This window comes from Meriones unguiculatus, chromosome 1 (assembly GCF_030254825.1).
Source record: "Meriones unguiculatus strain TT.TT164.6M chromosome 1, Bangor_MerUng_6.1, whole genome shotgun sequence".
NCBI classification, from domain to species: domain Eukaryota; kingdom Metazoa; phylum Chordata; class Mammalia; order Rodentia; family Muridae; genus Meriones; species Meriones unguiculatus.
In genome coordinates this window covers 193,285,420-193,309,786 of record NC_083349.1, presented here as the reverse complement: position 1 = coordinate 193,309,786, position 24,367 = coordinate 193,285,420, and the positions used below count along the sequence as shown (strand labels likewise).

The window sequence follows — 24,367 nt, the reverse complement described above, 5'->3', positions numbered from 1 at the left end:
CATCTGCCCTACTTTGTATGTCTCAGAATGCTGGAGCGGCCACGGATCTCCAGAGGCCCGCCAAACTGGAACCCTCACTGCCCTACTCAGACTTGAAGCTTAAACAGACTCCCAAACTCCCAGACCTAGACCTCTAACCTCGAGAGGCCCTGAGCCTGGGACAGGTCTCCTTCCCCATGTGCTGGGGAGTCATCCTCCCCCAAATATGTCTTTAATAAATGCTATAAATTACTAAGCATTTGTCTCCTTCCTGGAGAGGGCAGCTGGCAGTGGACCAGCTGTTCTTTTTATATTCAGCTTGGGTTCTGGGCTCTCTGAGGCTGTCTGACCTGGAAAGCAGTGATGATCCCCAGAGAGTGTTGAGGACCATGGACACTGGAAATATGGTGTCTGAAGCCGAGCTCTGTGTAAGACAAGAGAGAGGCCATGTTTCCTGTCAACTCCCAACACCTTTCATGTCTGATAGCCTTTAACTCAGGCTTTGGTCTTCAGAGTCTCTTTCTATGACACCACTCAAATATCGCATGGCTGGAAGAACTAGTGATATGATGAACAAATGCAGTCAGAGGCAGAAAGTCATGAGGGTTGGGGCCCTGGCTGGCCTGGGTTCTGGGTATGAGCATCCTCGATGACTCTCGGTGACTAGAAATCTCTCCGAACTCTAGATTCTTCATCCACCCCATGCAGAGCTGTCTGCCTGAGCAAGGTGGCCCTTTCCAGCACTGACAGTTCTGAGAGGAAAGAAAGAGCGTGAAAGACAAAGACATGGGAGGAGAGTCCTAAACTAGCAAGAAGCAAAGGACTCAAAAGTAGACCCAGAAACTGCAATCTCACCAGCAAGGGCCAAGCCAGCTTGGCCTCTGTTCTGAGTTGGCCTAGCCCCGACACCTATTTTCAGGACTTAGACTTGGGAGCCAGGAGCCAGCAAGGATCTGACACATGCTCATGGCATAACTTGACAGACCTGGCCTGGGACAGATTTTGATCTACACACCATCCTGGGTTCTTAGAATATGTCTCCTTGTAGCATGAAAATAGACATGGAACATGCCCCAGGAAAGGTAGGCAGAAGGTAGGGGGCCTGTAGGCCTGCTGTCTTCCAGCTCCATCTCACATCAGCCTTTTACCAGCATATTTCACCACAGGCCTCAGCCATGCCATGCTCAAGGCAGAGAAGAAAATCCTTACAACTGCTAAAGGAGCTCCTACTGTGGTCAGCCAAGAAGAACCCCACCCCAGCCTCACCTTGCGTGCAGTTCCTCCCAGGACAGGGATCACCCACATCGCTCAGGCCCCTCTGCCACGGCAGAGTTCCTTGGGTCCATTTTCATGGTTCCTGGCCCAACGGTACTTCATTAAGACACCCCCCCGGGGATCTTAGAGTAGATTCTGCTAGCTCCTGACCTGCTGAAGGCAGCCACAGTTGAGCTAGAAGACTGCTTCCCATTTCCCTACATGCCCCTCATCCCACAGTTGACCAGGGATCAGGATGTATCTCCATGGGGACAATAAATGTCTTAGAAGTCTGACAGAGATAGAAAACATTCCTCAGAGTTCATCTGTTTATTACTCTTCTGGGTAAGTAAAGAGGGAGAGAGGATGAAGGAAGGGAGGGCCCAGCTAACCTAGGTAGGTACCCACAAAGTGCTGAAAACCACCCAAAATGAACAGCTGTTTCTGGAGATAGAGGCGCACACACCCTAAAAAAACACCCACACTGAGCCACCTTCCCATGTGACTCCAGCCTGCAGTTCAGACAGCGTCACCCTGTGTCATTATGTCTGGCCCCAGGTCCTTCTTGAGAGGCTGGAAGTTGAAGAAGATGGGCTTCTCAGGCATCAGAATTAGATTGAACTTGGTCCCCACATCACTGAGATTTTGGACTTCAATTCTGAAGTTCTCCAGCACCTGAAAAAGGAGGAGGAGGAGGAGGAATGCTTAGGAAATGGAAAGGAGGATTTGACTCTCCTGGTCTCTCTCTCTTTCTTTCTCTCTCTCTCTCTCTCTCTCTCTCACACACACACACACACACACACACATACACACACACACACACACACACACACGCACACAACACCTTTAGGTGCAGGGTCAATCTGTTGAGTATGATCTAAAAAGAACATGCCACAAACTATTTAGTCTCTCAGCGTGTCTAGATGGGCCCTGCGTGCTCTGTTCCGTGGATTTAGCCTTGAGCGTGTCTAAATGGGCCCTGCGTGCTCTGTTCCGTGGATTTAGCCTTTGACCTTAACCAGTCTATAGCAACCTCTCCCATCTCACCTCCAGAGTAGGGACAGATAGACGCTCAGGGTATGTCAATGAGTAGTAAGTGAATTAGCCCAAAGGAGAAGGCAGCTAAGAGTTACAGGAAACTAATGAGCCCTGTCCCTGTACTCCTTGGATTCTGGGATGGAAGGAGGAAGGTCAGTGACATCACTGGGGCCAGGGAAATCCCAGGGTGCTGACATGTCCCAGAGCCTTACTCACATTGATAAGTAAGATGGTCATCTCCAGCTCCGCAATCCGCCGGCCCAAACACTGTCGAACACCCCAGCCAAAGCCCAAGTGCCGGAAGTGGGTGGCATTTTTGCTTTTTTCCAGCCAACGAGTTGGGTCAAACTTGTTTGGATTGATAAAGAAGCTGGGTTCTCGGCCCATGGCATAGAGAGCCACCTGCACCAACATCTAGGAGCAAGGAGACAAGGTTTGAGCAGCTCCAACTTCCCACAGTCCTGAGTACAACTCCAGCCCCAGCTTCCTCACATCCCTGCTCTCAAGTCTGGCTGTCCAGCTACCGAAGATAGGACCAGGCATGGCCTTCTGCCCTCTGTGTAGCTTCAAACAAGGGCCCTGCCCCTCCATGAGTCCTGATGAAGACACAATGCTAGAGATAACCCATAAGGTTTTCCTATACTTTTCTTAACCCTTGCTTCACCCTCAATCCAGAAAGACCAGTCATGCTAGCCTCCTGATCCTGGACTCCAGAATTCATCATCCACCATGCCCACCACCACTACTGTTCACACAAACTCCACCCATGCCCCAGCATCTAAGCCTTTCTTAGATAGAAGCCTGCGTTACCATCTGCCTGCAACTGAAGCCTGCTCCCTCTCCTCTGCCATCTGACTGGCACAGCTCTGAGTCCTACCTTGGCAGGAATCCTGTAGTCACGAATCACCAGGTCATTCACGAGATACCTCTGCAAGGTCACGGAGATGGGGTGGAGTCTACAGAAAGATAACCCTCAGAGATAGATGGTCTCAGATCCTGGAGCCAGGCCATAGCCTTCACCCTGACTCCCACACCAGCCTGGAATTTCAGCCCCCCACTCCAACGCCCCAGGGAAAAACTAAGGCAGAGCCCAGTTCTAGCTCTCTCTCCCATGCCCTACTTGTCCCTTCCAAACTTCTCGCTTCCTGATTCTAATCTCCTCCACTAGCCCATCCTTGGAGCCCTTCTCCAGGGCTTGGGCGTGAGGAGGTATAGGTATACTGGACTTGCCTCAGTGTCTCCTTGATGCTGGCTTTGAGGAGTGGGACCAACTGCACCATCTTGGCCATGTCTCCCTGAGCCTGGCGCCTGGCAGCCAGAACCTCTGCCCGCAGCATCTCCTGTACCTTCAAATTGTGTGCCATCTCATAAAGGTTCCACTGCAGGGTCATGGAGGTCTAGTGGAGAAACATGGATTGTGAAAGCCAAGAAGGCCTGTTACTTCAAGGCACCTCAGTGCCTATGACTCACATTAAAGATCCTCTCTCTCCTTTACTCTCAACCCCCATATCCAAGACCATTTGCAACACCTTTGAAAGGTCAATGTTCAGAAAGGTTTTCTGGGTGTCCAGAAAGGGAGCTTGTGATGTAGTCCATTTGTAGAGGGCTTGCCTGACATGCAAAAGACCCTCAATTCAATCCCCAGTATCATATAAACTGGTGTTGGTGCATTTGGGAGGCAGGAGCATTCAGAACTTCAAGAGCATCCTCAGCTACACAAGTTCAAGGCTGGCCTGGGCTACCTGATACACTGCCTCAAACAATAGCTAATGCCTGGGAAGGGATAGTGAGAGCAGGATTTGTCTGTCTTCATCCTGCATGTCACCAGCTCTGACTTATCTCCTAGCAAATAGACTGTCCTCCTCCAGAGTCTTCCAAAAACCACATTTATACCTCTGTAAGGCTTGCCCACCCATGTTGCTGGCACAGACCTTTAATCTCAGCACTCAGGAGGCAGAGGAAGGTAGGTCTCTGGGTTCAAGGCCAGCCTGGTCTACAGAGTTCAAGGACAGCTCACCTATAGCAATCTAAACGTCAGCATTTGCCGCAGCAGCAGAGCTGAAGGTAAGACTCAACTGTCCTGAAACCTGACCACAGGTCTCGATCTTTGCTGCAGCTGGTGCAAAAGATGTGCTGAGATTTACGAAGTAATGTCAACACGAGCCCACGATTGCAGGTCTTGGTCCTCCACTGGAGGCATCAGTGACCCTCCGCAAGCACCACAGTTCCAGTTCCGGACTCATCCAAGTCAGTAGACTAAGTCTGTGTGAGGCCCAAGTCAGGAGGCCCTTCCTCCATGGATTGCAGACATGTTGTCAAGGATCATTTTTCTGTCCAAGAGGCTTAAACATAAACACTTCTTTCTTCCCAGCAAATACAAAAGTGAAAAAACATCGTTACTTCTTGGCCTAAAGTCCTAGCTCCTCAGAGCCTCCAGACGATGAGCAGAAGACTCCAGCCTGACCCAGAGACACCTGCCTGTGGCCACCCTCACCTCTCTCCTACAACCTCTTCAACGCATGACCCACACCCTAGCTACACAGAGCTGCAGACACTGGAGATCATCCCCAAGGCAGTTCCTCTTCCTCTTACCATTCCTTTACCTACCCAGAAGGCAAATACAAACTCCCTGAAAACATCCATCACATGCGTATTTACCTCAGAGCCTCCAAGTAGCCACAGAGTAGGCCCCTGAGATATCAAACAAGATAGTCCATTCCGCTCTACTGGCTATGTGCCTCAGCCAAGTTCCTTAAGCTCTGTACCACGGTTTCATCCAAAAAGAAAAGATGATAGCAATATACCTCATATTGTCACAGGGCCTTCATGTTCGTTGTCACTACGAGCACAGACTCTTAAGTTGCCCAATAAGTAACAAAACACAGATCAAAGTTTGGCATCTTTTAAGGAAGGCTGGAGAATCCACCCAGAACCTGAGCCTTACTGTCTACATCCACATCACTGCCTCTTTACAACCTTCCACTCTGAATCAGATTCTTGCTCAACTCTGTTGAAAAACATCATCTGATCACTTAAACCTCTGTAAAAGCTGGTGCGCAGGGCTGATTAGCCTCGTTTGCCTGCTCTATCTCCTTTCTTCCTAGGCTGAAGACACCAAGATAAGAGGAACTTAGATGGTGCTGAGATTCCAAGAACAGAATCTTATAAGCCAATCACCTCATGGTGGGCTTGCCCCACCCCAGTTACCACAATTGGAATTAAAACAAACTGCCTCCCTGGGAGGAATCGCATGACCAACACCAAATACCCCCACACACATCCCCCCACACACAAGTGACAATTCTCCTTTAGAAACTCCCAGTGGTCAATAGCTGTACATGCCTCTTCCATCTAGCCCTGCAACATGTGACAGACATGTTAATACCCCTGCCTCCATCCCCAAACTCACGTGACTTCATTTTTGTTGTGTTTTTGTGGGTTTTTTGAGACAGGGTTTCTCTGTGTAGCCCTGGCTGTCCTGGAACTCATTCTGTAGATGAGGCTGGCCTCCAACTCAGAGATTCACCTGCCTCTGCCTCCTGAGTGCTAGAACTAAAGGTGCACACCACCAACTGCCCAGCCACCCCAGCTCTTAAAAAGTGACAACATTTGGATGCACCCTCTAAGGAAACTATGGGGTAAAGAGGGGCGTTGGTGAGCTCTAGCCCAGTCACCATGCCCTAAAGAGGAAGAAGTCAGGATAGCACATGGAGGGAAGCCCACATGCAGACATGAGGAAGATGGCCACCTTCATGCCTCAGAATGAGTCAGGATAGCACACAGAGGGAAGCCCACATGCAGACATGAGGAAGATGGCCACCTTCATGCCTCAGAATGAGTCAGGATAGCACACAGAGGGAAGCCCACATGCAGACATGAGGAAGATGGCCACCTTCATGCCTCAGAATGAGTCAGCCCTGCTCACACCTTGATAATGATTCCAAATTCAAACTGTGAGAAAACAAATGTCTGTTGTTGAAGCTAATAACTAATCCATTATTGTGCCTTAAACTCCCAAGAGGCCTGTCTCTGGACCGAGGACACCGTAATTCTAGCACTTGGAAGTGCTCCAGGACAGGAGGACTGGTGTGACTTCAAATCCAGTCTGAGCCGTGAAGTGACTCCAGGCCCACTTGCACTCTAGAGTGAAACCTTGTCCAAAACAACAGCCCAAAGCCATACAAAGGGTCTAAAAAGGCAGCTCAGCTGGTAGAGTGCTTGTCTAGCATGCATGCAGTCTCAGATTTGGCTCAGCAGTTAAGAGCACTGCCTCCTCCTCCAGAGAAGTTGGGTTCAATTCTTAGCACCCAGATGGTCGCTCGCAATTGTATTGCCAGTTCCAGGGATCTGATACCATCTTCTGGCCTCCCCAGGCACCAAGCGCTCACATAGTACACACACATTTCTGCAGGCAGAACACTCATACACACACTCATACACATTAAAAAAAAAAATAGATAAAAGCAAATTTTTTAAAGAATCAAATATGGTGGTAGCATCCCTGTAATTCCTAAATCCAGGGAGTGGACACTGAAGAACGAGGAGTTGAAGGCCATCCTGACCACGTAGTAAGTTCAAAGCCACCCTGGGCTACATAAGCCCTCCATCTCAAAACCAATCAAAATTCTATGCAGGAACGAAACCTAAGTTATTCCTTTCTTTCTCCCAAATGCATCAGTCTCAGATCTTGCCCTATGGGTGGTAAATAGTATTTTGTTTCTGGCAGAACTTTGGTCCCACCCTCCTAGGAGACCACTCTTTAGAGCCCCGCACCAAGAGAGAGAAACATCATACAGGAGTGCCCAGCCCCTCGCCTTGAACAGCTTCAGACAACACAGCACGTGGGGACAAGCGGGCTCATGCTGGGCCCCACAGCACTCACCGTGTCCACCCCTCCTGCCAGCATCTCTGTAATGTTGGCCTGGATGTTCTTGAAAGGCAGCTTGTTGCCCCCCAGGAGGCTGTAAAGGACACCAGGGTACTTGCTGAAGTCTCGCTTCTGCCGTAAGTCCCAGTAGAAGTTCTGGGTGTATTGATCAGCTGTGAAGCAGGGGGATAACAGAGTGAGGTCCCCTGCAGCTGGGCTGGTGGGAGGGTCATCAGTCTTTATGGGGAAGGGGTGTCAAGACCCGAGTCCCTGCTTGGTAGGCAGCCACTTCACTAAGCCTCTATTTTGTACTAACTCCTTAATATCTGTTTTGTCATTTAATTCCTTTCTTTAAACTTTTCATTTTAATTTATGTGTATTAATGTTTTGCCTGTGGGTGTGTTTGTGCACCACGTGTGTACAATGTCCATGAAGCCAGAGGAGGGTATTGGATTGCCTGGGACTGGAGTTACAGACAGTTGTGAGTCACCATGTAGATTAGGAACTGAACCAGGGTCCTATGGAAGAGCAGCCAGTGCTCTTAACAACTTAGATAGTTCTCCAGTCCTTGTCATTTAATTCTTGATCATCCCCACAGTTTGTATGTGTGTATGAGGGAGAGAGAGAGAGAAAGAGGGAAACAGACAAATATAGAGAGAGGTAAGACACAACCTCAGCCTCTGTACCTCAGGTACCATTCACCTTGTTTCTTTGAGGTGGGGCCTCTCATTGGCCTGGAGCTCACCAAGTAGTCCAGGGCAGCTGGCCAGTGAACCCCAGGAACCCACATGTCTCAGCCTCCCCAGCACTGGGATTACAAGCAAGCACCACTATGAGTTAATGTGAGTTCTGGGAATGGAACTCAGCCCTTCACACTTGCAAAACAAACACTTTAGCAACTGAGCAGAAATGGTTGCCCAAGCTTACCTAGCTATTGATGGCCAACGGGACATTAGATTCCAGCTCACTCCAGTCAGCTTTGTCCATCAACCTTACCTTCTGGTACCTCCTGGCCCTCTCCCCAAGCTCCCTGTTGCACAGACAACCATGGTTCAGACACTAACCCTCAACTCTATAGATAATGAGCACCTTTCTAAAAAGGATTTATTTTTCAAATTAAGTGTATTGTGTAGTGTGTGTGTGAGTGTGTGTGTGTGTGTGTGTGTGTGTGTGTGTGTGTGTGTGTAAGTGTAGGTGCCTGCAGAGGCTAGAAGAGTACATTAAACCCCCTGGAGCTAAAGTTACAGGCAGTTGTAATTCTCCTGCTGTGAGTCCTGGAATTCAAACCGGGTCCCCTGTAAGAGCAGTAAGTGTCCTTAACTGCTGAGCCATCTCTCCAGCTCCTCGTCATGAGCTCTTTTAAGGAGCACCATGAACATCTTTCTTCCGCTTCTCGGGGGCGGGGGGTGAGGACTCATCTCCAACAGTCGGCCTGCAGCCCTGCGAACACCCCTGCTCACCAGGGGCTTTCTCCCGTAGTAAGCTCGCTAACGTCCATTGGCTGATCTTGGACTAAAGCAGCAGCCAGAGGGCAGGCATCCACGTGGACACGCGCTCTGCTTGGTCGCCCACCTCCTGAGTCCCGCCGGAGGAGTGCTCACCTTTATTGAAAATCACATCCCAGGCGGCTGCATGGTCCTTCCAGGTCTTGGTTCTGAAGAGTCGAAAGAGCTCTGGGGGCAGGTTGAGCATGGGGACACTGGTGTGGAACATCTGATAGACAGCGTCAACGAACTTCTGGGACTCGGGGTCCACGACCTCCTCCAGCATCCCCAGGCGCTCCCCAAACACGACACTGGTGATGGCTGCGGTGGGAGGCTGAGGCTGAGGACCCCTTTCCAGCCTGGAGATCTGAAAGCCTCGGCTCCCAGAATCATCTCCCCCAAGCCCACCACACACAGGAGCTCTCCCTCATCCTTAGTTCCCTCCAGCAAAGAAACTGAGACCTGAGCCCCAACGGGTGGAAGAAGCTGCCCTTCTGGCTAGGTCCCCCAGAGATATGTAGGGGAGACCCTGAAAAGGATGTTTTGTGGGAAGCACGGACTCCACCTGAGCCAACGGGGCTGTCCAAGAGGGATTTTCCTTTGTAATTGCCTGGATTCAGAACATTACCCATGGGCTGGGATCTTGGTGTATCAGTCTTCCAGTTACCCAGGGCTCAATGTGGATAGGACTAAAAGATTACAACAACCTTCAAGTTTTCTCACCTCCCAAGTCAAGAATTTAAATTTCCTATGAAACCCAGGGTGCCCCAGAACTTCTTCAAGCATCGCCTCATCACTAAGCATATGTACACGCCATCCCCTGGTCTCTGCTGCCTAACGTCCTTACCCAGCATGGGTAATTTCTAGGTGTCCCTCAATGGCCAGGTCAGCTCAAGCCAGCCAGCCTCCCTTCTCCTGCCCAACTTCAGTCTCGGAGAGGGAGACTTGAAGCATGAAGGACCAGGCCAAGCTCTGGCTTTTGGAGGATGGTGGCATGGAGGAGCTATGTTTTGGGGACCCCCACAACATGAATGTCGGATGAGAGGGACCTGGCTACCCCCTGGGCGGCTGACAGTGCAGAGTGTGTCCAAGAAGCTAATCAACACAGCTGTGGGGCCTGGGTCTCCAGGTAAGAGGGTGAACGCCGGCTCCCCGCCCCGCCCCCCGTCTCCCCCCTCCCCGCTCCTGCCAGCCAAGTGCAAGATCCTTACACTCAAAGGCAAAGCGGAAAAGGTCATCACTGATGTCCCCTGAGAAGTTCCCAGAGTTTTGCTGCTTGATGCGTCTGTCCAAAACTTTGATAAAGTCCTGAGCTACACCTTCCAGCAGTGGCACAAAGTTCTTGAGGGCTTCAGGCGCCATCACCTCCTGGTTTAGGACGACTCGGTCTTTCTTCCAGGCATCCGAACTCCTGGGGAAACACAGGTCCCACCTCGTGGTCACGGACCCCAGACCTGACACAGAGGGACTGGCTCAGCCTCCAGAGTCTGTGGCATCACTGCCTCCCCTCCTCCCCAGATTTGCTTTTGTCTCCTACTCCACCCCTGCCTTGCCTGGCCTAGGAGAGGAGAATGGAAGAAAGATGGTAACAGAGAACAAAACCTCGATTGCCGTCCGCTCTGGCTGCCGACGCCACCAGCACTCGCCACCAGGAAATGGAACACATCACCAGGACCACTTCTTGCCCTTGAGGTAACTCTACGTGGGCCCCCCTAAGCCTGCCTCGCGACATTCCCCCAGCTTTGCCCAGCTTTGCCACCGAGGGCTCCTTTTCATCTTCTTTCTCCTTCCCACACAGTTGGAGGTGACTGACCTTTCCTCCTCCAAAGTGTCCTAGTACTCACTGTGTTGGGGCTCTCAGCTACTCGGAGTCATTTAACTAAAACCCCAAATTTAGGAACAGCAAAAAAAGTCTCAGCAGATAAAGGCATTTACCACTGAGCCTGAAGACCTGAGCCAGGCGGCCAAGCTCTTTTTGTAATTGGGGGAGTTTGTTTGTTTTAAGAACGTGGTTGTGCTGGCAAGATGGCTCACTGCTCTTGCAGAGGAGCCACGTTCAGTACCCAGCACCCCTGTAGGGCAACTCACAACCACTCACTCCAGAGGATTTGATGCTCTTCTCGCCTCCAAGGAGCCCTCGGTACACATGGCGTTTGCTCACACAGACATACACACGTAAATAAAATGGTAAGAATAAAAACTTCTTAAAGAAAAGTTTACAGTTTGGGGCAGAGAATGCTGTAAACTCATGGTCCCAGCTTACCTTGTTCTCCCATAGACATCCTCGCCCCTGGGAAGACACGCTAGCCTGAATCCCTTGCCCCCTTGTTGTGTCCAGTTTTATTGAAATGACTGTACATTGTCTAGTTCCATGTTTTACAATACCTGTCAGATTTTGGGGTGCACACCTTCGCCACTCGGTTTTACAGTTCAGAGCAGTTCCGTTGCGGACCCAAGTCTGTACACTGTGACTGCTACATGAAACCTTTCTCTCGTTCACCATCCTCTCATGTAAGACATCTAGGAGGCTTCCTGATTTCTCTACCATAAACGGGAGAAACAGTCCTATGTCCCTGTCCCCTGGGAGGAAATATTCTGTGGCATATGTCCTTAAAGTTAGAAACACTATGTGAATCACAGCCTCCATAGTCCTCGGAATAGTCAGGCTGGGGAGATAGCGTGCAAACACTGTCCACACAGAGGCCTGGCTGTGCTCCCGCCACCGTGGACAAGAGCACCAGTTACCCCAGAGAGCTCCTGTTGCTCCAGGGCCTTGTCAACCCTTGATCTAGTCACATTTAAATTTTTCAGTGATGCTGGGTGTGGTGGCATGCGTCTTTAGTCTTTAAGGAGGGTAGAGGCAGGCCGATGTCTGTGAGCCTGGTCTAATAGCAACTTCTAGGAAGTTCTAGACCATGTAGAGAGACCCCACCTCGAATCAACAAAAATATAAATATAAACAAAAATTTCAGTGAGAAATTTGGTAGAAAACAGTGTCTACACTTCAATGACAGATTTTGCTGTTTCTTGTGGCTCCTTTGGGCTGTCAGGACCCCACTTTATTTGCCATTGTACCGCCAACATCTGGCACAAGGCCTGGTATTCGGCAGGTGCTTGGTAAAGTGCCACTTCATAGTTAAATCAATTAGGAGAACTTTGCAAAGTCTTCACTGTTCATGAAGAACTTCAGCCTGACATTTCCCTGGAAGTAGGCAGTTCAGGTCCCTATCATCGCCATTATCACTGTCATCATCACCATCATTTGCCTTATGGGGTAGGAAACTGAGAAGAGCCACTCTCTCCCCACCTCCCTCCAACACCCTGCACACACACAAGGTTCAGGACTCACTTAAACAGGACCCCAATAGGTCTCTGATAATACTGATGATAGGCGACCCAGGGGGGCACAAGGTATCGCTCCGGGTTGGGACCCTCGGATGAAAAGAGCAGCGCTGCATCCTTAGGGTCCACGAGATAGACAGACTCTATGTTGCCAAGCTTCTCCCTGGAAAGACAAGAGAAGCTGATGTTGCCGCAAGGCAGCCATGAAAACCCTGGGCAGCCAGCCCTTCCCACACAGCTGGTCCACAGCTTTCCGGCTGGGGACCTTCACTTCATGGAGCCTCAGTTTCATCTGTGGAATAGAGATGGAGGTGACATCTGTCTCGTGGAGGTGCTGAAGAGCCAAACATGACACATGTACCTATGACCATTGGGACTCATTCTGAGGGACAGCTTCATGGATGCTATCCTGCATCATGAAGCATATTCCAGGACCAGCCCCACCCCCACCCCAAACCTTCCATTTATAATCACGTCAATTCTATGCTGGATCTTCTTACCCTGATGGGCTTGGAGCCGTGGCACACTTCCACACCTCCCTGCAGTGAATGTCCCTGCATCTCCTATGTTCCAGGCCAGCAGGCCATTGGAGAATTGTAATTCAGAGTAGTCACCCTGCCCCAGGAGTCAGGTGGCGCCCTTCTGTTAGAGTAAAACTGCAGGGCTGGGGAATGGTCAGGGTACTGTTCTTGCTCAGTTCCCAGCAGTCATATTGGATAGTTCTAGGGGACCTAAGACTCTCTCCTGGCCTCTGAAGGCAACTGTACTTGCATGTGCATCTCCTCCCACAGACACACAGGCACACCTAATTAAAAATTTAAACTAAGGTAGGACAGGAAGAGAGGAGGGAGGGGGCTATGATCTAGATGTAAAGTAAATAAATAAATAAATTTAAACTGAATCTTTAAGTGAAACTGCAGTTTAAAAAAAAAAAAAATCAAGCCCCAAGTATGGATGAAGCTGACAGGTGATAGGGCCCACGGAGAATTTTGCAAACAGCCTCCAATGTCATACAATTGTACATATGACCAGATGTTCTTCTAAGAAAAACAGATTATTTTCTTCAAAAACAGGGTTTCTCTGTGTAGCCCTGGAGCTCACTCTGTAGATCAGGCTGGCCTTGAACTCATGAAAATCTACCTGCCTCTGCCTCCTGAGTGCTGGGATGAAAAAAATAAAATAAAAACAGATTCTAACAGAGACATGAAAAAGGATGACTCAGTGACTAGAGGAGAGCATTGTTGTAAAAGGTGAGGACAGTGACCCCAGCAGAAGCCAGCGTAGCTTGTTGGCAGAGTCTGACCCCCAGAGCTTCAAGGCAATGCACTCATGTGTGAAAGTCCACACCACACAGAAGCAACTAACTGCTACAAAAGCCCGTGAGTCTCCCTCTTGTCACACCCGCCTTTTGCCTAAGGAAGAGCCACCGAATATAGATTTTAAGAAAACGAATATCATATGAACATAAGACACAAGTCAGCTGTGCTCTCTCTGTCCTCTCCCTTCCTGACAACCCCTCCTTTCCCCTTCCTCCCTCCTCTTTCTCCCTCTTTCTTTCTCTCTCCTTCCTTCTCTGTAGCTGTTCTTCCTCTCTTACTACCTCTCCCTCCCCTCCCCCTCTTTCTTTCTAGCTCTGTCCTTCCATCTCTCTGTCCTCTATCCTATCTCTAGCTCATTCTCTCTTTATCATTTCAACACCTTCTTTCAAGTCTCTCCCTTCTTCCTCTCTCCTACTTTCCTCCCTCCCTCTCCTTCATCCCCCTCTTGGAGATCACTGCTTCAGTCACGGAGCCTAAGGCCAGGGCCACCTTCACAAGCCATGGTCTTCCTTGGCTTGTTCATGACCTCTAGAAACCTCTCCTTCCGTGTTTTTCCAGCTTCCACTGTCCAACTACATCTGATGCAGCCTGAAAGTCCTTGAAATGCTTTCAGGGTCATCTATCTCACTTCTGAGACTTGAGCCAAAGGCAATAACCTGACATCAACAGAAGGCCTGAAAGATAGATGGTCATCAAAACACTGAAGCTAAGGGCAGTGAGGCCCAACGCTCACTTTAAAGTCTGTCTTCAAAACACAGCTCTCCATACCGAGGACTACTGTGCTATTATTTTAAATTGTCTTAGAGAGAGGAGAGGAAAACTATTTCAGTGCGTTGGGGAAAGGACTCCTCATGACACATAAAGCAGCCATATTATTAGTGGTATCAAGCACCATGCAAGTTAAGGACGGATGTAATTTCAATTAGTCATTAGTTTTCTCAACTGCTCTCTAAAGACTGCAAAGAGCCTTCATAGTATGGGGAGGAGGGCATGAGGGCTGTGCTCTAAATCCTTCTTTTATTCAGATTGCTACCTTCTAGGCTATAAATGAACAACATTACCCTGACTCTGGAGCAAGGTGTGGCACAACCAAATTCCCAGTACTGATGGTCTATGACCTTGGTAGGTCCCTTTCTTTCCAGGAAATGGGGGTGGGGGGTAATAACAGCAACTTCAAAGGACACAGCACAACACTCCATGAAAGTGACCGAGGAAACAGAACAGGGTGCTTTGACTGAACAGCTTGAGAGCACCGTTAAGGACCTGTCCTTTAAGATAAAATGAACTGCCCTCAGCACTCCCTCCCAGCTGCAGCACCTTCCATCTCTTGAAGCAGCTCCTAAAGCAAAGCCCACAAGTAGACCACAGAGTTTTGACCCAAAGCACTGTTAGGCTAGGACAGACCACAGACCCTGAGATTTCAGAAGCCAAGGACCGCAAGGTCATTGTTCCTAGAAGATGCTTAGGAAGCAAACCTACTGCAGAGCCTAAAGCTATGGTTGGCCCTGCTGCAGGGTGGGGACCTAGGTCAGGACCTAGCCAGTAGTCAGGGTATGGAAGCCTCCTTTCCCTCCCCTGAAAGGCAGAAACAGCACACTTGAATTTTAGGGGGGCTAGAGGCTAATGGATGAAGGGGGGAGGGCACTGTTTGCTCACACCCCTTCCCACCAGGAATTGTGAAAGTAGAAAGCTAAAGTCTTGGAGCCAGAAACGGGAGGGTCTATGCTTCTCTTACCACCACCCCCAGCCTGGAAGAAATGAAAGTGGAAGGCAGACAGGAACAGTGAGCAGACTGCCTGGAGCCCTGTGCCTCCCACCATGCCTACCTCCACCCCCTGCCAAGCTTACCTGTAGATGGGGCCATACTTCTGGAAATTCTGCAAGTGGTGGTAATGGATTCTGTGTGTGCCATTCCCCCTCCAGAAGTGGTACAGGTTTAGCCAACCATTGTCACCGGGGGAAGGAATCTCATTAAAGGGACGAGGACTGTTAGTGGAGATAGCAGCTCCCTTTCCAGCAGCCAGCACTGGATCCTGCCAGGTAGGGCTTAGGAAAGGTTGGCAGCCTTTGATCAGCACTGAGCGAAGGGAGAGTCCTTTGGCCAGCATACTGTCCCCACCACGGCCACTTCTTGCTGTGCAAGTGCCTCTGCCCCAAACCTCCAGAGCCACACTTATAACCATCAGCTCAAGGCTAAGAGAGAAGTTGATGGAGCAATGACCTTCCCCCTCCTCCTCCAGAGGGCTGGGCCCACACAGCCCCTCCCAAACTCAGAGAAGGAACTTTCCCACTTTCTGTCAGAAAGGTCTGGGGTCAAGCTAGCCAAACACGGCCAGAAGGCTTCAGGCCCCTGACCTTAGTGTCCACCATTGGGTCACCAAGACCACTACCCTCCAGATGCCCTAAAAGGTAAGTTTACTATCTCCACCTTCAGGGGAAGAGAGAGGTTTGGATCTCCTGACTAATGGCCAGGTCCCCACCCTGCCTGGGTCCCCACCTCAGCTCCTGGCACTCTGTGACTCTGCAGTAGCTGGGTTTCTCTTGCCTGCGACTTTACATGAGCAAGGCAGTCTGCTGGGCCCTAGGTGGAGTCTAGGTGCTGACAAATATCCTCTAAGATGAGAGATAGCCTGAGATCTCAGGTCAGGAGGGGCTGACCACCGGGCCAGTTGTAGAACGGCAGACATCTTTCTCGTGGACCCAGGACTTACAAATGGTTGTTCATTAACTGATCTTGTACAGTTCCCTAATTCTTAAAGTTCTACTTTTTATCCTTGACAAACAAAACATACTCCATGTGCTTTTGAAAATGTACTGACAAGCAAGTATTGCTATTATTATTTTCATTTTGTCCTTAAGATTCTCCTGCCTCAGTGTCCTGAGTCCTGGGATTATATGTATGCTCTTTCTTCTTTTGCTTTGAAAACAGGATCTTATTCTGTTGCTAGCTTAGGCAGCCTAGCTTTCTCTTGCTCCCAAAGACCTGAGATTTCAGGTATGTATGCTCTAACACACCCAGCCCCACATGTTCTTTCTTTAGCTAAAGCTCATATATGTCAGAACTCACGGGCTACATACACTCTTGTCATTGACTTAAATAGAGTCTCACTGCGTGGCTCTGGCTAGCCTGGAACTTGTTATGTAGACCAGGCTAGCCTCAAACTTATAAGAGATCTGCCTGCCTCTCTGCGTCTTCCTCTGAGTGCTGGGACTGAAGGCATGCTCATCATGCCTAGCTCTTGTCAGTTTGTTTGCTTCATTTTATTGAGTGTTATTCCATGAAAATGCTAAAAAAGATTTTTGAGTTTTTTCTAACAGATTATTTTTCTTATGAAAAACAGGGTGTCTATAAAAAGAAAACCCCAACTCATTGAGTTTTTAAACCCAAACTAAACTTTTGCACAGTTTTTGCCCTCCTTTGGTACTGTGAGGAGAGTGGGTTGTCACTGTGGGCAGAGGGCAGTCCACCTTGACTCTGAAGAAAATTCAGGAGGCATTAGGTATAGTTGTCTGGAGGTTCACAGTCATCCTAGGTTATAAATTTGAGGTCAGTCTGGCCTATATGAGAGTCAATCTCAAAAGATGGGAGGGATGGGAGAAGAGAGGGGGAGTGTGAATATGAATGTGGGAGAATAACTGGACCCCTGTGGCCCTGAGTTGTCACTAGCATATGGCAGGGAAGGGACAGAAATTCATTACACTGGGCCCTAGCAAGGATAACAGCCCATCACACCTGAGCCATCTTCCCGCTGATTCAGGTTGGCAACCATCTGACTCTCTACTTACCAGGCCAATTAACAGTCTTGGCTTTCATCAAAACCGCTGGGTATCCTAAGCTGAGCTGTCTGGGTGTGAATTCCCATGCCTTTTTTCAGGGCAGAAACTCACTGCCCTTCTTCTGAGCAAAATAAGGGAAGTCCAGGCTAACACACAACAGCAGAAAGAAGCGAAGAAGCCAGGTGGGAGGGGAGAGTGAGCAGGTGAGGCAGGCTGGAGCTGTGTCAGAGGACAGAGAGCCGGGGTCCACGGAGACAGAAGACCACCTTCATGGAAAGTTCCTTCCCATGACTCCATGGTGATGAATCTTGGTTTCTTGGAGGAGAAACCAAGGCCATGCAAAGACACCCTGGGGAATGAATTTGCATCTGAGGATCTGTCTTAATCTCTACTAAAGGAAGGATGTGCTCTAGGAAGTAGGACATGGGCCAGGTCCATCTGCCTGAAGCTTATTCTACAGGCTTCTTGTATTCTGGCCTCCAGACCATTGGCCCTGGATTGATTTCTCCTCCTCCTCCTCCTCCTCCTCCTCCTCCTCCTCCTCCTCCTCCTCCTCCTCCTCCTCTTCCTCCTCCTCTTTCTTCTTTTTAAAAGATTTATTTTGTTTATTATGTATACAGTGTTCTGGCTTCATGTACCCTGCATGCCATAAGAGGGCACCAGATCTCATTATAGATGGTTGTGAGCCACCATGTAGTTGCTGGGAATTGAACTCAGAACCTTTGGAAGAACAGCCAGTGCTCTTAATCTCTGAGCCATCTCTCCAGCCCCCCTGGATTTCTTTCAAAGCCCTTTAAACATGCTTTCTGAGAGTGGCAGAAGAGTCATCTAACAGGAATCAAGAAGCCTGCATTCAAGAACACAGATCAGTGCCCTAGGGAGGATGACATTGATTGTTAGAAAGAGCACATAAGCTTGCTCAGCCTGGGCCAAGACTCCTAGGTCTCACCTGTGTCTGTGGAATGAACTGGGGGCTGGTCATCCCAAGGCGCTTTGCATGGTTCTTCTTCATCCTCAAAACCCCCTTAGCAGGTAGGTTCAGACACTTTGCCTGAATTGCAGAGGAGGAAACTGAAGCTCCGCCAAGATGGCTACTTGTCCAGAGTCACAGTGTTAACTAGTTAGACAGGAGGGATTCGAGTCCAAGTTGTTCCTGGTCGAGGACCTGACTCCCAAGCTCCCTCACCATGCCGCTGAGAAGTGGACCTGGGGTACAAATAAGGACAGTTGATAGTATAAGGGTACACCCTACAAACCAGAAGCTGCTGGCTATATTATCTGATGTCACAGGGCCATTTCTGTCAGCTCCCATTGTACAGATGAGAGAAATGAGGACTAGGGAGGAGCAGATACCTATCATGGATTACTAAAGTACAGAAGGGATTGGGTCTCTGGGTCCCCATAGAACCACAAGGGCCCAGTCAAGGGATGGCTCTTCCCCCAGGTCTGTATGCCAGCCTCCTGTCACAGTCTATTCCTGCTGAGATTTCCAGTTGATATTGGAGGACAAGGCCAGGAGAGAAGGAGGAAGCTTCAGTCTTTTCTGGCCTTGGAGAGATTTGAAGACGCAAAGGAATTTTACCTTAGAACCTGATTCATTGTACCTTATCAAATACCTCGGGGTCAGTCTAGCTGACTCAGGAGGCTCCTGTGTCCACTGAGCTAAGATCCATGGTCAGGCCATAGACTGACTCCTGGACCTTAGCAGATCTAGCTACAGCTCGGTTCCTCCTCCACAGGCAAGGCTTTCAACTCCTCCGTCCACCGAATCAAACCCAGACTCATCCTCCCAGCCCAGACCAGCCCCTCCACACACCCTGCACTCACCGCCTTCGCAGAATGCCTCCCTCAGTCACCAAAGGAGTCATTAAATCAGCAGAAATAAGCCCACCTGATAAACATGTATTCATCAGAAAACACACTCCTCCCGCAGCGCTGTCTGACGCTTTCTATACTAGACCTGTTTTATACTGAACAATATAATGACTTCCCCTTTCACTTCTGCTCATCAACTAGCCATTAAAACACTTACCGGAGCTGGGGAGATGGCTCAGTTGGTAAGGTGCTTGCTGCACCAGCTCAGAGACTGGCACTCCCGGCAACTGTGACCTTAGCGCTAGGGAAACAGAAACAAGACTGCTGGAACTTGCTGCCCAGTCAGTCTAGGCAAATTGGCAAGCCCTGGTGTCAGTAAGTGACCCTGTCTTAAAAACTAGATAGTGATGGCAAAGACATCTGATGTAGACTTCTGTCCCCCCCCACACACACACACATGGTAGGGGGTAGGGGAACAAGCACATGTACACAAACACACCAAACAAAACACATGTAAAAGACAGAGTAGGCTGATGACTGCTTAAGGCTGGGGACTTGGGAGAGCCTGTAGTTGTATACTCAAATGAGTCAGCTGTTTGGTCATGGAGGCGTATCTCTGTAATCCTGGAAATGAAGAAGCTAAGGTAGGAGAATCACAAGTTTGGGGGGAGCCTGGGCTGCATAGTGATTTTTGAGGCTATCCTGGATATGCAGAAAGACGCTGTCTCAAACATTACAAAAAAAAAAAAAAAAGCTAAACAGGAAAATTGAACAGTATGTAAATTTGCTCTATAGGGCTATCAGCAAGCTCACCAACAGCTTCTCTTGGGGTCGCATGTGGCAGTGACAGTTGTCCTTACAAAGATAATGCTTGACCCAAGATTCCAATAATGTTTGAATCACTTCCAACAAATTTAAAGCAGCCTTCTCCCCGCCCCCCCCCCCCCGCAGAAATTGAGCACTTATCATGAACAGCTGTCACACTCCCTGAGGGAGCGACCGCTGTCCTACTAGCCACAGACTTGCTGATAAAGGCAGGCTGCGGAGGGCTGGTTTTGCATCACTAATGGCCTTGAGCCTGCAATGACGTCAGCCGGGAATAACTGTGGCATGAGCCTCACAAAGAACGGCAGGCATGTGGTCTCTCTGGGGATACTATGAATAAAGGCAAGGGCCAAGCTAAGTGTGTTTTAAGAGCCAATTCCTTTGTTTGGTGCTATCCCATATTCCTGCCCAGGGAAGAAGTCTGGATTGCCATGACATGGGACCTAAGCTCAAACCCAGACCTACCTGCCAGCTCCTCTGCTGTAGAGCAGCAACTCCTGAAACGGCCCAGGCTGGAGCTCAGCCCCTCATCCTATCCACGGCAGCATCACCAAGTTTGACAAGCATCACCAGGCTGCTGGGGTTGAGGGTAGGCAAATGAGACACAGGGAGAGCTTTCTGGAGGCTTCCAGGAACAAGCTTCTTCCATCTCCAAAAGAATGCGTAGAAAGCCAGCATGCCCTCCCCAGACAAGGCTAAGCTGGTGCTCCATGACATGTGGCAACTCATCCGGAAGGTTGGTGGCTCTAAAACTAGTGCTGGTTGCCTCCTGTATCTCCTGTGAGCAGGCAACCGGGAGCAGCCTAGGACATAGGGCTCTAGCTCAGAGCTCCTCTTGAGGGGTCCCTGTTACCCCAGGCCCACTGGAGCTTCAGGCCAGCGCCTGAGCTGGCTACACTGACCTGGCCATCCTTCAGGACATTTAGCAGCTGTGAGTAGCCCCTGGCTTTCCCTAGCTGTTGGTCATGGGCCGCAGTTTCTCACCTCAAGGGCAGCTGGTATATCCTTCTCAACATCGTAGCCACCCCACCCCAACCCCCACCCCCAGCACAAAAGTCCTGATCTTGAGAGAGCTGAAGGCTGCTCTGAGGGAGCAGACCATCACTTCTACCCTGTTGTATCTGTAGTAGCTCACCAAGCCAGGCCTATGCTAAAACAGAGGGTAATTGGGATCCACCTTTGAAAGGAAGTGTAGGAGAAAGTGTGGACATATCTAACCCACACTGACAAAGCCTGAAGCCCACAAAGACATTTTCCTTTCTTCCCAAAATTCTAAATTTTCCCCCTTGTAACCAAGCCCAGTGGTACACACCTGTAATCCCAGCACTCAGGGAGGCAGAGGCAGGCAGATCTCTGTGAGTTCAAGGCCAGCCTGGTCTACAAAGTAGGTCCTGGACCACCAAGGCTACACAGAGAGATCCTATCTTGAAAACACAAAAAACAAACAAAAAAATTCCCCTTGTGTACAAAACAAAACAGAAGAAATGCTTACAACCACAAAGGTGTTATGTGTACACACACACACACACACACACAGTCCACACAGGCCCACCACAAGGTATGGGTTTCACAGCATCAGTTAAAAAATTGTTCCCAAATGTGTCCCAGTTTTGGCCTCTGGAGGTTTAATCCCATAGATTTGGCCTACTCTAAGAGCCTGGCTGCTGAGAGGAAAAGTGACTAAATAAGCTTCCAGGAGAGTTACAGGATCTATGCTGGCCAAAGCCAAGCACCACCAAGTTTGCTATCTGCTTCAGTCCTTGAACTTTCAGAGAAATATCAAGAAGAAACTTAGACACTGCAGTTACTGTCTCCCAGGGGCAAACCTGTGGCAACTGAAATACAGCCAGCATTATTGGTAAAATGAGAATTTTGCAGTCACTTTTGTTGCTGTTAGCCCTCAGTTTGTTTTGTTTTAGATTCTTTTATTGTTGTTTGTTTGTTTGTTTGTTTTGAGACAGGGTCTCACTGTAGCCCTACCTAGCTGGTCTGGAACTTCCTATGTAAACCAGGCTGGCCTTGAACTCACAATGAGCCACCCTGTCAGCAAGGTAGTGATGAGAAGACCACTTAAGATTTGTTCCAGCTGGAAAAATGGCTCAGTGGCAAAGAGCATTGTCTGAATGCTTTTAAAGCTCCTGAGTTCAATTCCAGTAACTACATGGTGGCTCACAACCATCTAAACTGGCATCTGATGCCCTCTTCTGACCTGTAGATAGAGCACTCTTACATAAAATCAATCATCAAAAGATGTCTACGTATGTATGGAAGATCCATTCTTCTCATGCCCTCATAGAAGAGTGCCTACAACCATGCTGAGGCTAACCGCGTGTCGTGTGACATCAGGTTCCTTTCTTGCTCAATGGGTACCAGTCTCTGGGAAGCACTGGCCCTCGTCCTCAGGAGGAATCTGACTGCCTTACATCAAGCTCCCTTTGCACCACTTCACAGCAAGGCCCTAAGGACTTCTGAAGAACACACTTGCAGAAGACTGTGTTCAGGATTGTATTTCAGAGCTCTGTGAGTTTGAGGCCAACCTGGTCTACTCAGGTCTTGCTACATTCTAAGATTCTGTCTCAAAAATAATAAAATTTACAGTTAAAAATTAAGCAGTGAACTTGGTCTCTGTATTCATGGAACCAGTTTTCCAAGATGGTGGAAGCTTCCAGTAGGTACAGGCCATTACCTTGATGCTAGTTAAAGCAGGAGTAAATAATTGTCCAGAGCCACTGTCCACTGTACAAAAGAGCAAAGTTCATCCATTTAATGCTTTACAGGAAGCTGTAAAAAGTAAAAATACAATCAGCCTTGGGGGGACATCAAAACTGTTCATAATGACCAAGAGTGGTTCACTTCAGGGCAACGCTGAGCCCATCCCCCATACACTACGGACACTAACACACTACACGCAAAGCCTGACTTGGCAAGTATCAATGTCTGTTAACACCGTCAAAGTGGAGGGAGCAAACTACTTCTGTAATGTTTTGGTGTCCAGACAGTAGAGTGTAGACTGTTCCCAAGGTCAATGCACATTCTATTAACCACATAGAAGGAAGTGGATGAGTTATTCATTCTTCTTTGCTTTTGGCTTCTAAGGCCTATTTATCTAACCCTTGTCCATTCCAATATATTTTTTAAATGATTCCAAGAAGCAACAGCATAAAAGTCGCCATCAGGTAAGAGACTTGCTGTCCAACCCAAGCAACTCCACAAGAGAAAGGATGGTGGTGACCACGATCAAAAGTACACTTTAGGCTCTTCTTCCTGTTGAGGTGCAATAACACTTATTACTGATTTATCTTTTAGTTAATCAGTGGTTATTCCTAAACCAGCTGCATACCCAAATCACCACACAGAGACTGGGATTTATTTAATTAACCCAGAGCACAGTGCTGGCCAATAGTCACTCCATCCTAAACCTCCAAGCCCGCATAGTTTCCTCCCATTAAGATTTCACCCATTATACCTGCTTTTAGTCATATCTTGGGTCCGGTCCATCTCTCCACGTGGTTCCAAGACCTCTCCTGCAGATTCTCTCTCCTCTTTTCACACTCGCTTCCTTCTCCAGGCCAGGCTTTCCTACCCTATATTCTCCATTGTACAGCATTGGCTGGTTGTTTTATTGACAATACCAAGAACAAATGGTGATATGTTTACACCAATTTGAGAGAGGTGATGCTTAGAATAAGCATCACAATGCAATGTCTGGATTGAAACTAGATAGTGGGATAGAGAAATCAGCATTTGAATGAACAAGGGTAAATTGTATAAATTCCAAAAGAGCATTATACCAACATCTTCCTTTGGCAGAAAAAGGCATTCCCACTAGTCCAAAGCCCTGCATCGGGTTTTTACTGGATTACTTTGAGTGTCGTGAACTCTTTGCTGTTCTTTAGAGGTCCATTTACTAGAGTTAAAGTTTCTAAGTGCCAGAATGGGAACAAGGTAGTCAGCCGGACACAGAGGCATAACAAAGCTGGAAGCACCTGGTATCACAGATGGTCACAGATAGTAATGAGGAACAGCAGGGACCACACCCACGATGGCTCTTCCCAACACAGGACTGTGCTGGCCATCAGCGCCCCTCCTCCCCATCCTTGCACCTGCTCTTCCAGACCGGCATTCTCCACAGCCAGCAGGTTGTTGCTGCTGCTCTTATCCCGCAAACCCAAGTGCAGTCTCAAGGAGTTTGAAGTCACCCTTCACAGAGGCTAGCAACCGAGCACCAACCCCAGAAACCTAACAGCCACTCTTCGACCAAAAAGGCCCACTTTGTAGAAAGATGTAAAGACACCAGCCCCATAATGCCCATGTGAGCTAAGCCAGCCCTGGGCCAGGACTTCCTGGAAACTTTGTATGACACAACCTCCTTAGGGTTCCAGGATGCTTAATTTCTGCTGTTTGAATCCCATCCTGAGCCTGGTAGGAATGAAGGTGCCAGTCATGTGGCACCAATCACCCATGACATTTACAAGAGTCACCCACCTCCCGGGTAGGGGGCCAGCTAGGACAGTGTCATCAGCTCAACAGGCACAGAGAAGATAGAAGTATACTGTCTCCTGAATAAAAGAAATCCAAAGACAATCCAGGGCTGCTGACGGGTCCTCCCCAAAGCCCAGGAGCCATCATCCTGCTTTTCCAGGTGAACACTTGTCTGCATGCCCAGG

The 24,367-nt window shown here is 49.0% G+C and overlaps 2 protein-coding genes across 2 annotated transcripts in view; one reads left to right on the top strand and one right to left on the bottom strand.

The window, feature by feature from the left end:
- Positions 1 to 215, top strand: part of Ccdc33 (coiled-coil domain containing 33) — a 92,399-nt gene extending 92,184 nt beyond the window's left edge. The window contains 1 exon segment of the mRNA XM_060374823.1: positions 27 to 215. Within this exon segment, the coding sequence (XP_060230806.1) occupies positions 27 to 137 (111 nt within the window). The 3' untranslated portion in view covers positions 138 to 215.
- A 1,333-nt stretch (positions 216 to 1,548) lies between these two features.
- LOC110554825 (cholesterol side-chain cleavage enzyme, mitochondrial) lies at positions 1,549 to 15,508 on the bottom strand. The gene is made up of 9 exons (XM_021647695.2): positions 15,132 to 15,508; positions 11,972 to 12,127; positions 9,834 to 10,033; positions 8,740 to 8,943; positions 7,154 to 7,311; positions 3,502 to 3,668; positions 3,149 to 3,227; positions 2,488 to 2,685; positions 1,549 to 1,908 (listed from the first exon to the last, which is right to left on the bottom strand). The coding sequence occupies exons 1-9, from the start codon at positions 15,464 to 15,466 to the stop codon at positions 1,753 to 1,755; spliced, it is 1,653 nt and encodes a 550-aa protein (XP_021503370.1). The 5' UTR covers positions 15,467 to 15,508; the 3' UTR covers positions 1,549 to 1,752.
- Positions 15,509 to 24,367: the final 8,859 nt, after the last annotated feature.

Excerpts from the sequence above, each read along its gene's own strand:
- LOC110554825 (XM_021647695.2), bottom strand. The coding sequence starts at position 15,466 with ATGGTTATAAGTGTGGCTCTGGAGGTTTGGGGCAGAGGCACTTGCACA. Across the intron at positions 12,128-15,131 it reads AAGTATGGCCCCATCTACAG|GGAGAAGCTTGGCAACATAG; the intron begins GTAAGCTTGGCA and ends TTGTCTTTCCAG. Across the intron at positions 3,669-7,153 it reads TGGCAGGAGGGGTGGACACG|ACCTCCATGACCCTGCAGTG; the intron begins GTGAGTGCTGTG and ends TTTCTCCACTAG.